General features: G+C 40.7%; 1 protein-coding gene across 1 annotated transcript in view; it reads left to right on the top strand.

Annotated features, from left to right (window-relative positions):
- Positions 1-13,390, top strand: part of PTPRO (protein tyrosine phosphatase receptor type O) — a 223,646-nt gene extending 210,256 nt beyond the window's left edge. Inside the window, exons 24-27 of the mRNA XM_087442707.1 lie at positions 2,581-2,735; positions 5,115-5,250; positions 11,701-11,821; positions 12,856-13,390. Coding sequence (XP_087298833.1) covers positions 2,581-2,735; positions 5,115-5,250; positions 11,701-11,805 — 396 coding nt within the window. The 3' untranslated portion in view covers positions 11,806-11,821; positions 12,856-13,390. The remainder of the gene's footprint in view (positions 1-2,580; positions 2,736-5,114; positions 5,251-11,700; positions 11,822-12,855) is intronic.
- The last annotated feature ends 309 nt before the right edge of the window (positions 13,391-13,699 follow it).

Here is a 13,699-nt window from a genome sequence, read left to right as displayed (position 1 = left end):
AAATCAGTGAATGAATGAATGATTTCAAAAATAATAAAGCACTTGGAAAGCATCAGACTTTCCATCAGAGAAAATATTTGACAGATGAATGCCATTTGAACTCTGCTTTCTTTCTTGGCTATTTCAGCTGGAAAGCCAATGCAAACTGCTAGAACAAATGTTTGCCTAGGTTTAGAGAAATAAATAGGGTCTGTTCCCACATCTGTTCCCTTGACAAGGAAGAGTCACATAGATCATTGTATGGTCAACGCTGTGCTTCTCAGCCTTCGTCTTAAATGATGACCTATCTTTCAATGACAATCTTGTGAAGGGCTTGAATTTAGGAATACAGTGTTGAATAATAGCGTTTTCTGGTAAGGTGTTTATACAGTAGCTACAAGCATTTGGTCCCAGAGTGCCCCCTTTTGGCATAAACACACAGAATCTAAATTTTAAGCTTCCTGGATGAAGGTTAAATTGCCAAAGAACATTATGCTGTGCCAATGAATACATTTTTCTGGTTGTTTCATTTTTTGTTTACACTCTTCTTTAGTCCCTCCATATCGATGTGTAGAAACTTTCAGAGTACAACCAGGTAAAATTACAAAAATGAGGAAATCAGGGTAAGAGAAATTTTGGAATGGCTAAGTAAGATGTAACAAGAAGAGTTTTCTCATTTAATAAGAAAAAACGAAAATGACCATAACACCCAATTTGTCACTTGCCAGTACTTGAAACTTGGCATAAACTGAGTAAGTAAGAACTGGAGACTAAAGGCCAGCAAAAGCTTGTTTGTTCCCATGGATGTGTGCCTCGCTACTCAGGCAACAGGGATCACCCTGATATGAAGACCTCGGCCTTTTAGCTGCAGAGAGACTAATGACAATTTAAGTGTTTCCTATTTTCGAACCGCCTTGCATATTTTAGCTGGATATGTTTTTAGATCAATTGTATTAGAATATATATATCTATATAGCCTACAATGGACAGGTCTTTGTGCCAAGCCTGAAATCAGCATTTGAAAAGAGCCAGCATTTTCGTGAACTTTTCTGGGCAACCAAAGTTATCTAGTGATTGAGTATCCTTAAATCCTCATGGTGTTGACTAATTGAGTCATTGTGCACAATTTCTTCTGCTTAGGTTACTTTCTTGCCATACTCCGTGAAGATAGCAGTGAGGGTAGCCACCATCTTTGCAGACTTCGCGTTCTGTGTGTCTAAGAAAGAGCCCTGAACACAGTGAGGGAGGCAATGCATGCACTGGGGATGTACAGCCTTAGGTGCCCGGGGACAGTGGGTCTGTGAACTACTGACCTATATTTATATAAATGTTATAAGTTTATTTATGTGTTGTATTTATACATTTATTTATATTTATATAAATTTTACGCTGACTCTTTGGAATTCATTTCTCTTTTTACCTGAACCTAAACTTCAGCCCCAAACTCATAGCCAGGCCAACTCTTCCAAATTACGATCTGGAATTCCATCTACTGAGTGGATTCCAGGCTCTCAGCAAGTTTGAGGGGTGGGGGATGAATTAGATTTTCATCTAATCTGAGGCCTGGGTTTGGAATATTTCTCACAGTTGGTAACGAGAGCAGAATAAATCTTTCTGCTTATAAATTAGTAGGGACTAAAAAGAGTGAATCTTGAAGGATCCACATCCTTACTGATATTTACTCAGTTCAGAGGGAACAACAGCATATTTGATGTATGCATTAACATGAATTGGATAAATATACAAAACATACCCACTTACTAGGATTCCAAAAACCAACCATACAAATGCTCTGAGCTGGATGGGAGCGAGTGGTGGTAATCACGTAGTGGTGATGATGATAATATCTAACAGGGACCATCCTTCACAAACGTCATCACACTTAATCCCCACAACAACCCTTGTTTTAGGTTATGTTATGCTATGATAACATATACTATGTTACACCTTTTTAGATCTGAGAAAACTGGTGTTCAGCAGTTTGTCTTGGATCAGGTCCCCTAGTAGCAGAGCCCAAGACAAGGATTGTCATATAGATAATCCTTTGAAGGTGTAACCTTGGGTAAAATCTGTCAGGGAACAGGGAAGCAGGATAGGACAGGACAGGGAAGCGGCTGCACACAGCTGTGGGTTCAGCTGAAGTCTAGACTCAGCTGGGTCCCATGGAGAGTGCTGGGGCATGAACGGCCCCATCGAGTTAGTTGTCCACTAAGGCAGTTCCCCTTAGTGGAGGACGACTCTGAGGAGAAGGGTGCAGCTCTAAGCTGTCAGCAGCCAGGAGAGAGGTGCACTAGCTAAATGATGCAATTGCTAAATGGCAGAACCAGGATGCAAACCCTGATCTGCTTAAGCTCTTATCTCTACGCAGGCATGGATTAGCCTATTTATCCTACTATTTGAAGCTTTATACAATTAGAATTTTTTTTCAGGGCCTGCTTTGTGCAGACACAACGCTCAGAGCTGGAAAGGGAAGTGTACCGACCAGGACTGGAATGTGGCTTTACCTTCTTATGCCATTAACTTGTGAGCTGCCATGGAGGCCTGAGCCATCCTGACGGTAGATGGAGAGATTAATACTTGTTTTGGCTTTTTCTCCTAAAGGCTGATGAGATGCAGGATGTGATGCATTTTAACTACACGGCATGGCCTGATCACGGTGTGCCCACAGCAAATGCTGCCGAAAGCATCCTGCAGTTTGTACATGTGGTCCGACAGCAAGCTACCAAGAGCAAAGGCCCCGTGGTCGTGCACTGCAGGTAACCTCATCAATGCACTTTTGGTTAAGTACCATGGGCTTTGTTTTATAAAGAAAATAGCCCACCACTACATAGACCCCTGATCAGACTGAATTAATAATTAAACAGGGGCCGGCCTGGTGGTATAGTGGTTAAGTTCGTGCACTCCGCTTTGGCGGCCAGTGATTCGAGAGTTCAGATCCCGTGCTGGGACCTATGCGCCACTCGTCAAACCTTGCTGTGGCAGTGTCCCACATACAAAAAGTAGAGGAAGATTGGCACAGATGTTAGCTCAGGGACAGTCTTCCTCAAGCAAAAAGAGGAAAATTGGCAATAGATATTAGCTCAGGGCCAATCTTCCTCACCAAAAAATAAATAAATAAATAAATAACGATTTTTTAAAATTTATGATTAACTGATGTCTTACTATATACATGATTTATTTATAATACAGCTATCTTATATTTTATAGCCTATGAGAGAAATGTTATTATTTCCATTTTCGGATGGATAAAACGGAACAGTAGAGAGGTGAAGGGATTCACACAACTAGAACGTGAAGGAGATTCAAATCCAGGCACATCAGTCTTGAAAGCCCAAGCCTATAAGCATTATGTGATATTATCCTATCCTATTAAGGATTCTGAGTGGCTTATAACATGGTCAAATACAAGGTCAAATTAAAAATAGCTAATCACAGCCCAGAATAATATAAACGGACATAAAAGCAAGTCGAGAGAAAGGAGAAATGAACATATTCCGCTCACTAACATATTTGCTATGGTTGCTCTTCAAGATTGTCTCAAAATTTCCCAACAGCTAAAATGAAGGGGGCTATATGATCTATTGCATTAGCAAAAATCAAGGACCACACTAATTCCTTATGGGAAGAGTTAGCTTTGAATTTAAGCTTTTTTTCCTACCAAGTGAACAAAACTCCATCAAAATCCATCAGTGTAACAGAATATTGTTGTAAAATTTTTATGCAACCTCAAAAGATCAGGGGATATAAATATGCTCCTACTATATATCAGAGATAGAAGTGAGATAAAGACATTAGAGAAGGCATTGGCAGCCGTGTCAATCTGAGTAAATAAATCTATAATCCTGGATCTAGCACCTTGGCCTTGGGGACCTAGAGTGGCGTGTGTGTGTGTGTGTGTGTGTGACAGAGAGAGAGAGAGAGAGAGAGAAAGAGATTAAAATATGTGTCTCCCTGGAAAGAAAAATGCTTCATAAGCTAACAAGTTTCTGATTAAGGAGGATATCCTTGCTGTCAGGATATGCCACCTTAGGCATTCACAACTTAAAAGCTTTGCTTCACCAGATGGAATTATCTAGTCTCAAAATGTTTCTTTCCAAGAGCAGAAAATAAAGCTACTCACCCACAGGGTTAGACATCATAGATTCCTTTCACAGCAGGTAGCAGGTACAGTTCTGGATGTGACTTCCCATGTGTTCACCCAGAGGCAGAACATTTTATCTGAGAAGATTAGTCCTAAGAGGAAAGAGTTGTCTAGTAGAAAAAGTGAACAAGGGCTCTGAACTCGAGGCTGTTAGTGCTGGATTTCTCTCCCAGCAAATTCCACCTGTAAATTGGTTTTGACTTTCTCTTTTCTTGTAATTTCTTCGTAATTCTGAGTTAGAACCATTTGGCACTTCAGTGTCTGAGTGATTGGAAGAAAAGAAGAGCTGACTTTAACCTGTAGAACCTGGGACTGTGGTGGGCCATCAGTCAGTGCATATCAGTCCCCTGCCCCCTATGCTCTAAGCACCGGGATTTGGGCACCAGAAGAGACTGGGTCCAAATATTTCACTTGATTTTGAGGCACTGTATAAAAGGTCCCTGGGAAATTGAGGCAGACTCAGGACCCACTAGAAGGTCAGATGTGCTGTAAGGATGGTCTGGGATGGTGAACTGAACCTAGGGTTGAAGGCACTCAAATCTTTATGGCCCCAGAGCTAGAGCTAGAGTGTGGGCATCTCAGCTAGACCTTCAAGCTGGGTGTGAGGGCTTTATTAACTCTGAGGCTACCCAGAAAATGGGGAATTATTTATGTGTCTCCACTCCCTGAGGGCAGAAACCCAGTCTCCAGCAGGCTCTGTATGGAATCGTTACTTTCCTCCGGAAGGGGAGAGCCCAGGGTGGGGGACGATGTGGCCAAGGCAGTGCAGGCCTATACCTCTAAGGGAAGGAGCAGTGATAGTCAGAAATGTGACATTAGAAGACACACCAACCATAATTGCATACTTAAAAATCAGGTAAGTAGAAAATATCGTCAAGACTTTAGTCTTTTTTCTCAATGGGTGCTACCTGTAGTCTTTTTTAAATTGCCAATTTATTTTCAACAGCGTAGAAGTGCTGTCTGAGCTATGTGCTGTCTGAACACTCTTTTGCAGTGCTGGAGTCGGACGGACAGGAACCTTCATTGCCCTGGACAGGCTCTTGCAGCACATTCGGGATCATGAATTTGTCGACATCTTAGGGCTAGTGTCAGAAATGAGGTCATACCGGATGTCTATGGTACAGACAGAGGTAGGAACGTAATCAACATGTATTTTTAAATTTGCCCTTGACTGAAAAACTTACCATCACTCAATATCATGATTCAAAATGATTGTCTAGAATTTTTTTTGCATCTGTCATTTCTAGTTTCTTATTGTGCATGTTCAAACTACTTCAGGGTATAAAAGAAATAGATAGATATTATCCTCTAGAAATCCATTCAGTGCACAATGCTTGCGCTTCTGCCGGCATAATATGCCCTTTACTAATGCAGAGTATCTGGATGGATCTGTGATAGAATCAAACCTCTTTGAACAGACTGAGAGTTCAGTGAAGGTAACCGCCAATCTGGGTAAATGCCACCAAATGGAGACTGTGGAACTGCTGTGATTTAATTGATATTTTAAGCGCTAGATTTATTCAATAAGTTTGTCATTAGTTTGTCCTCCATGTGACTCTCTGTCCCAATTCACTTTTGATGATGATATGGGTTGGATTTATGCCTTCTGTCCCCCTTATGATTTAAAGGATTTCCAGGGCCGGCCCCATGGCTTAGCGGTTAAGCGTGCGCACTCCACTACTGGCGGCCCGGGTTTGGATCCCGGGCGTGCACCGTTGCACCGCTTCTCTGGCCATGCTGAGGCCGTGTCCCACATACAGCAACTAGAAGCATGTGCAACTATGACATACAACTATCTACTGGGCTTGGGGGCGGTGGGGGGAAGGATTGGCAATAGATGTTAGCTCAGAGCTGTCTTCCTCACAAAAAATAAATAAATAAAGATTTCACTTTTTAAAAAAAATAAAAATAAATAAAAGATTTCCAGTCCCCAATCTGCTGCCAGTTCCCTCGCTCTAAAAGAATGGATTTATCATTGTAACAATGTGGGGGCATCCCCAGAAATACCCAGCAGTGTTATGTGCTCCCTCTTGCTCCTCTTCTCCCAAGTCCTCTCCTCCCTTGAAGCCTCAGAATGCACTCAGGCTGGAGTGGCAGCCCCAGGCCCGTGCCAGCAGACAGCATCACACTCCTCAGAGCAGCAATGGGCGTGTACCTGTGTGGGCCACAAAACCTGAGCACAACAGTTTCTTCATCAGCCTAGTCACCTAGTCGTACTCGTGACTTCTTAGCTTCAGGCGTACAAAAATCCCTTTTCTCAAAGAGTGTGTGTGGGAGGAACGCTTGTGGAGTAGAAAACAACCTGGCCCGACCTCTAACTAAATTTCCAAGAGATTAAAGGCTGCCTTGGTCTTCCTCATGCTTTTCCTCTCAAGCACCACTAGATGTCAGTATAACTCAAAAAGCCTGGAGTAATGGCTGCCGTTTCTTAACGCTTCCGGTTTCTCCTTTCCCACTCTCTACTTTTCACTCCTGCCTCCCCATCCCCATCTGACCAAGGCTTGGCACAGCCGTTCCAATGTGTTTATTTCTGACCTGTCACAGGATCATACCAGTTTGGAAGGAATAACTCATTCACATTCGGATGTCTCATAGATAATTAGGAAGCAAGTCATGTATTGGTGTCTTCACTTCTTGAGCTCACATCCCAGTCCTGCTGCCTTCTAATTTACTACTGTGGGGACATGAACATTACCTTGTTATCATAAATTTAAAATGTCCTGGTTTCCCAGAGAAGCCCACTACCTAGTGATTAAAGTGCTTTATGAATTGGTCCATATTTTTGGCTTTCACTTCCATAAATTTAGAACCTAATGTGCGATTAAAACTCCCCATTATGTATATTAATCCCCAAACTTCAAAGGGCCATGCTTTATTTTAAATATTTTGGATTTGATGAATTGTCTGCCTCATTGACTTAATTTATACCTTTTATAACTTGACAGACTTTGATTGTAGCTTGTTTGCTTTTGTCCCCAACTAGAGAATCTTAATCCCTTTTTATTTATTTATTTTTTTGTGTGAGGAAGATCAGCCCTGAGCTAACATCCATGCTAATCCTTCTCTTTTTTTTTTTTTTTTTTTTTGCTGAGGAAGACCGGCTCTGAGCTAACATCTATTGCCAATCCTCCTCCTTTTTTTCTCCCCAAAGCCCCAGTAGATCGTTCTATGTCATAGTTGCACATCCTTCTAGTTAGTTGCTGTATGTGGGACACGGCCTCAGCTTGGCCAGAGAAGCGGTGTGGTAATCACGCAAAAGTAGAGCAGCCACCATGTGCCTTTCTGCAAAGCTGAGAAGACGTTTTCTCCCTAACTTTCCCGCCCCACATTTTGGTGGTTTGACTTCTTTGTTTATGGCAGTTATGGCATTTTAGGTCGACATCTCCAGGGAAACAGTCTTTTCTAAGTACGACATCCCTTCCCTGAACTCTCATGGGAAAATTCAAAGTCAGCAGAAGAGGCGGAGGTCACCACGAGTTACTTATTTTTCCAACTGTTCCAGCTTCACTCGAGTTCTCTCAGGATTTTGCAGTGAATGCTCTCAAGTTCGAGTTATTTATTTATGTCTGTTTTGTTAGTTATGTCTGGAACATCTTGTCCATTTACCTTTGTTTTTCCTTGTTCCTGTGCTTTTCATGGTTCAACTTGTATTTTGAATGTTAAGATTTTCCTAACACCCTCCTTGAGCCCATTTACACCCCAGTCCTGCTGCCTTCTAGTTGATTGACATTATTAAGTAAAGAGCAGAGTAAAAAATTTTCTTTAGCTTTATTATCCCAAAGTATCCCTTGGACACTAATCATTTTCAAAGGCCAGAATGATTCCCCAGCTGATTTCTGACTCTATGTATATATATAAACCACCTGTGTACTGTGTACCAGGTTGCCTCCCTTGGCTGGTTTCTAATTGTCCTACCTCCTCTAGACTGCCCATCACCCATCATTCAACCACCCTACCCCACTCTAAAAGTAGCAGAAGTAACTGATTAAACTGGCCATGTGCTCAGATGCACATTTCAGGTCACTGCAACATGCTGCGTGAGCTGTGTTTTGACATGCCCTCCTCCCCTTTCTCACCTGACCAGACATACTGAGTGGGCCTCTGCACAAGAGCAGCAAGGGGTAGTTAGAGAGAGAGTAGGGATCATCAGGCCAGACCCTGCGAGAAGGCCTGGATGCCAGCATAACTGTGCACGACTCACTCCACCTCTCAAAGCTCTCATTCTTCATCTGTAAAATGTGAACGACAACGTTCACGATTGTTGTAAAGTATATATGATGTGAAACGATATAATCTAGATAAGTGCTATGAAACTGTCAAGTGCTACGTATGGACAGCATTTGCCTCCTTTGGGCTCTCTTCTATTTTTATCAAATGTTTTGTTTGATTTTTCTCTAATAGGCTCTCCCTGGAGGTCAATTAGGGCTTTGTTTTGAGCAGCCCGTCCTCCTGATTGGCAGCTTAGATTTCTCAGGAACTCTCAGGGACATGTTCTATAAATGAAAAGTAAATAAAATCGTTTTTTATTTACTTTCCTGTGGTCTAGCTACTTTTTTTTTTTGGACACAAAGTTTGGCCACGGAATAGTTATGGGTTGAGAAACCAGGCAGTTTCTGGCCTTATCTACGCCCAGGGCTTGATAAACACCAGTAACAATGGAGTGATATGTGATAATGAGAAGGGGTAGCTCAGCTATTGATGTGATACCATCGCAAAATAAAGGAATATATTTTCTCCAAGTCTTGTTGAAAAAATACAGGTTAGGCTGAGGGATCAATCCGGTGAAGTTTAAAGTACAGTAGTCCCCCTTATCTGAGGGGGATACCTTCCAAGACCCCCAGTGGATGCCTGAAACTGGGGATAGTACTGAATTCTATATATACCATGTTTTTTCCTATACATGCATATTTAAGGTGCGACAGCAAAACTAGCACAAATTTCTTTTTCCTTCTTCACAATTCACGGATAGAATATTTGTTCTTACCCTGGATCTTAGCAACTTCAGTGTACGATTTTTTTTCTTTCCTTATTAAGTTGAGAACTTGCACCTTTTTACTTAAAGGAAGCACTTTAAGGCTTCTCTTTAGCATGTCCGAATTGCCAGCATCACTACTCTTGTGCTTTGGGGCCATTATTAAATGAGGGTTACTTGAACACAAGCACTGCGACACTGTGACAGTCCATCTGATAACCGAGACAGCGACTAAGTGACTAACAGTCGAGCAGTTTCTACAGTGTGGATCTGCTAGACAAAGGGATGATTCACGTCCCAGGTGGGATGGAACTGAGTCCTGCGATTTCATCACACTGCTCAGAATGGTGTGCAATTTAAAACTTGTGAATTGTTTATTTCTGGAATTTTCCATTTAATATTGTCAGACCTTGGTTGACCATAGGTAACTGAAACCGCAGAAAGCAAAACCAAGGATAAGGGGGCACTACTATATTTAACCTTATCCTTTGCATAAAGTTGTCATACAAAAAGCTCCTTGAAATCCTGTGGCTATCTTAACTAGTTCTTATTTAAAGCTTATTTCTAATGGTATTACTTCTAGAGAAATTCTGGGAAATAAAGAAAATTACCTTGATTTCATGACACAAAGACAGCTACTCTCAATATTTTGGCATATCTCATCTCGGCCATCGTTCAAGTACAGTCATGCATTGCTTAATGATGGGGATACATTCTGAGAAATGCGTCATTTGGTGATTTCGTAGTTGTATGAACATCATAGAGTGTACTGAAGGGGAACAAAATTCGCCACTCCAAAACTCGTCTCTAAAGAGACATGAGGATTATTTTAGACCGATTATTTTTAAGAAACAAAAGACTCAGAAAGTGTTTCTTGTTACTTCTCCCTTAACTGCCTAAAAGAATTCAAATTTAAAAATCCTGTCTCGGGAAGCTATCACCTTAGCATAACATGAACTAGGTGGTAGACAGGGAGGACCTCTGTGTTCTTCTGTTTCTGTGTGACCAAACAAACACTTGTTTTCCAAATGTTTGCTCCTTTTCACCTACCTGGGAATTGCCTTCCTTCCCTTTGAAGTCCCTGACTCTCCCCACCTCCAACATCTTCTTTCATCTTTAGCTGAGAATGGTATTTAAGGTGAGGGCTTCAGCCATTTTGGTGAGTTACTCGGTTTTCCTGGGTTTCTCCCATGTATACATTTTATTAAACTTTTGTTTGCTTTTTTCCTGTTAATCTGTCTCATGTCAATTTAATTCTTAGACCAGCCAGAAGAACCTAGAAGAGTAGAGGAAAATTTCTTCCTCCACTACAGTACTTACACAAACCTAGATAGTATAGCCTACTACACACCTAGGCTATATGATACTAATCTTATGGGACCACTGTCATATATGAGGTCCATCGTTGACTGAAATATCTTTATGAGGCACATGACTGTATAATTTTTACCCAGTTGTGCTTGTATGCTATATACACACATGCTAATTTTACACTATGATTTTTCACTTAACAGTTTACTGTTATCATCCCAAATTGCCTAAAACTCTATAAATTTCATTTTAAAAACTGAATGTTTCATTATACATATGCCATTGCTTACTTTAACCATTCTCTTTTTTATAGGACATTAAATTGGATTCTTTTCCACTTTTTTTACTGTTATCTGTGTCACAATGCTATTTATTAGCACTTTACTAATTACACCTCCACCAACAATAGATAAAAATGACTGCCTCAACAAACTCAAGTCATTGAATGCTACCTTTTTCCTTTAGCTTTGCTCACTTTGTAGATGAAAAACAATTGTTTTAATTTACATTTTTGATTACGGGGCCATTTTTTGCATATGTTTTAATATTTCCTCAGTTTGCTTCAAAAAACATTTAATAAGCACAAACTAAGTGCTAGGCATTAAGAATAAAAAGACATGGTCCCTGCCTTCCAGAAATATTTGATCTAGTGGTTGCTGTATTTTATTAGTTTGCCAATTTAAGTGTGCAGGTTACTGATTTGGATGAATTTTAAACAAAAATAAAGGTATCAACATTTTGTCATAATTCTACAGAATATTTTTCCTTTCCATTTTCTGGTTTGCCCTTTATTCTTTTTACTTTTTTTTTTTTTACATGCAGTAGTTTCAAATATTTATTTGTAATTTATTCCATTGTTTTGAAGTTTAGAAAGCTTCTTTCTAAAGAAATTCTTTCTTTAATGAATTACTTCAAGTAATCAGAGAGGAATTAATCTATATTTTCTTCTATATTTTTATGGCTTAATGTATTAAACTTCCTGGAATTTATTTTGGTTTATTATGAGGTGATGCACATTTTTTTTTCAAAACAGCCCCATGATTTATTGAATATTCATTGCCTTTAGCATTAAGTAGTGATTGTCTAAGCTTTATTATTAATCAAAATATTTTTACAGTTGATTCTCTTGGATTTTCTAGCTATAAAATTATGTCTCATAAATAACGAAAATTGCTTCCTTTGACATCAGATCACAGTATTTCATTCTGCCATAGTATTAAAATATCATATCTTTGCACATATATTTTTTTGCACAAAAATATCTTGTTCTGAAACATGTTTTTGTCTTTTGCTTCAGGAGCAGTACATTTTCATCCATCAGTGTGTGCAACTGATGTGGACGAAGAAGAAGCAGCAGTTCTGCATCAGCGACGTCATCTATGAGAATGTTGGCAAGTCCTAGCTCAGAGTCTGGAGCCGTAAGTAGAGAAGAGCGCATCCTGGGGGCTCTGTCTTGGAACAATGGGAGAGGACATGACGGGATCCAACAAAAGGTGGCAGCAGCCATTTGTTTTGACTCTGACTCCACAGAGGTGGTCATAGGGAGAGACAAAAACTGTAGCAGATCTTAGAGCTTCAATGCATCTTGGTTGGTGGGTGTGACACACAAGAGCTTTGGCAACTCGTGATGATTTGACCTCCATTCCCTCCACCCTGCACCTTTTTATTCTGATACTGGATCTGTGCCTGCAATATCAGGATACTACCATCCAATGCTATTTATCTAGATAACTCTGTGCAAATATTTTATTGATTACAATGGTCATACAAGAGGTTACAAAGAAAACCTGAGCTGGAGTGGACACCACAATGAAGAAAGACAATATTGACAACAGTCTCAGGACAGCAGAGTCTAGAAATGCCTTGACCTCATCCATCATGTGAGCACTTACTTGAGAGTTTCATGAAAAAACTAGTAACATATTCAATGCCTTGTGCTCAAATTTGGACTAGGAGATCAGATTTTGGAGGTGTAAGTAATCTTGGCTGAAGTAATAAGTAATCTGCCAATTCAACTCAGTAAACAGTGTGTGGAATGTGTCTGAATATAGTGAGGTTGTGGGGAGACCATTGATAGGGTCGGGAGATGACAGGGGTACATTGTGGGAGAAATATCAAGGATAAGTAGCATATGGACCTGTGGGTAGCAGGATAGGATTAACATTGTACCTTTACATCCATCAGGTTAGAAAGCATGAGGAGGCAGGAAAGATAAAGAATAAGGAAAGACAGAGAGAGGCAAATTTGCAGGTAGAGGGAAAGACATTCAGATCCACAGAAAGGAGGACTTAGGGAAAGATGCACAGATAAACCCAAGTCCGCATGGGCTGTGGGGCTGAGTGTGATGACAGCTAGAGGTGGAGTCAGAGGAAAGGCCTATTCTTCAGCCACAGAACTGATGATGGGCTGCTTTGCTCCCCCAGGCTCCTTACTGTCTCTCTCTCATTCACAGGACAGGACATGATGTGTACCCATGCTCCCTTGCTTCTGGAGTTCTTTGGGGGCCTTGCTAGCCATTTTGCTAAAAGGAGCCCCTGCTTTGTAGTATGTGGCCAAGGAGATAATTTATCTCACCGAAGCACCGGGAAGACTTAGCCTTAAAGAGCCTACAGTGTCTTTTGGACTCTTTCACTTCTGGACATTTAATAACGGACCCAATTCAACCAAACACCGGAAGGTCCAGACGCTCTGCAAACGGCAGGAAGCACAGCACTTCTGAAGAGTTTCATGGGCCCTTTGCTGGTTGGGCTGAGTTTTTTGTTATTTTGTTTTTAAGTGCAATACTTTTTTTATGTGTGTGATTTTATCGGAAAGTTGAATTGTTTTCTGCCCACACAATTGAGCAAGCCCAGGAAGGAACAAGCATTGTTAGTATCAAAGTATACCTCATTGTTAAAGAAAGGCATGGCCACACATGAAGAAATGGTAATTTTACTTCCAGGAAATTGAATCAGTGACATCTGTACTCCAACATTAAGCTACTAGATCAGGAGTGGGGAGGGTGGATGGGGGAAGACAGGGGGGTCCTACCCACAGATCAACCGCGTTTTCTTTTCCAAATATGAAAAGCTGTAATTCAGCTTCAAAGTAGAGTAGAAAAAATATTTAAGTCTTAATTGTTCTAGTTCTTGATGGTTTTCTTCCTTATTAACAGTTAAGTGTTTCTTCCTTGGCCCTCTTGGACTAATGTCACCGTCCAGGTTCTTTTTCAACAAAACCAGATCTGGTTCGGAAGAGTTTGAAGTCTGACTTTTAGACTCTGTTGCTGTCTGAACAATCTTGGTACCTAGACTTTG

The sequence above is a fragment of the Ceratotherium simum genome, chromosome 17 (assembly GCF_057802395.1).
Source record: "Ceratotherium simum simum isolate JZ-2026a chromosome 17, ASM5780239v1, whole genome shotgun sequence".
Lineage (NCBI taxonomy): Eukaryota > Metazoa > Chordata > Mammalia > Perissodactyla > Rhinocerotidae > Ceratotherium > Ceratotherium simum.
The sequence above is the reverse complement of the archived record's forward strand: the minus strand, read 5'-3'. Positions and strand labels throughout refer to the sequence as shown.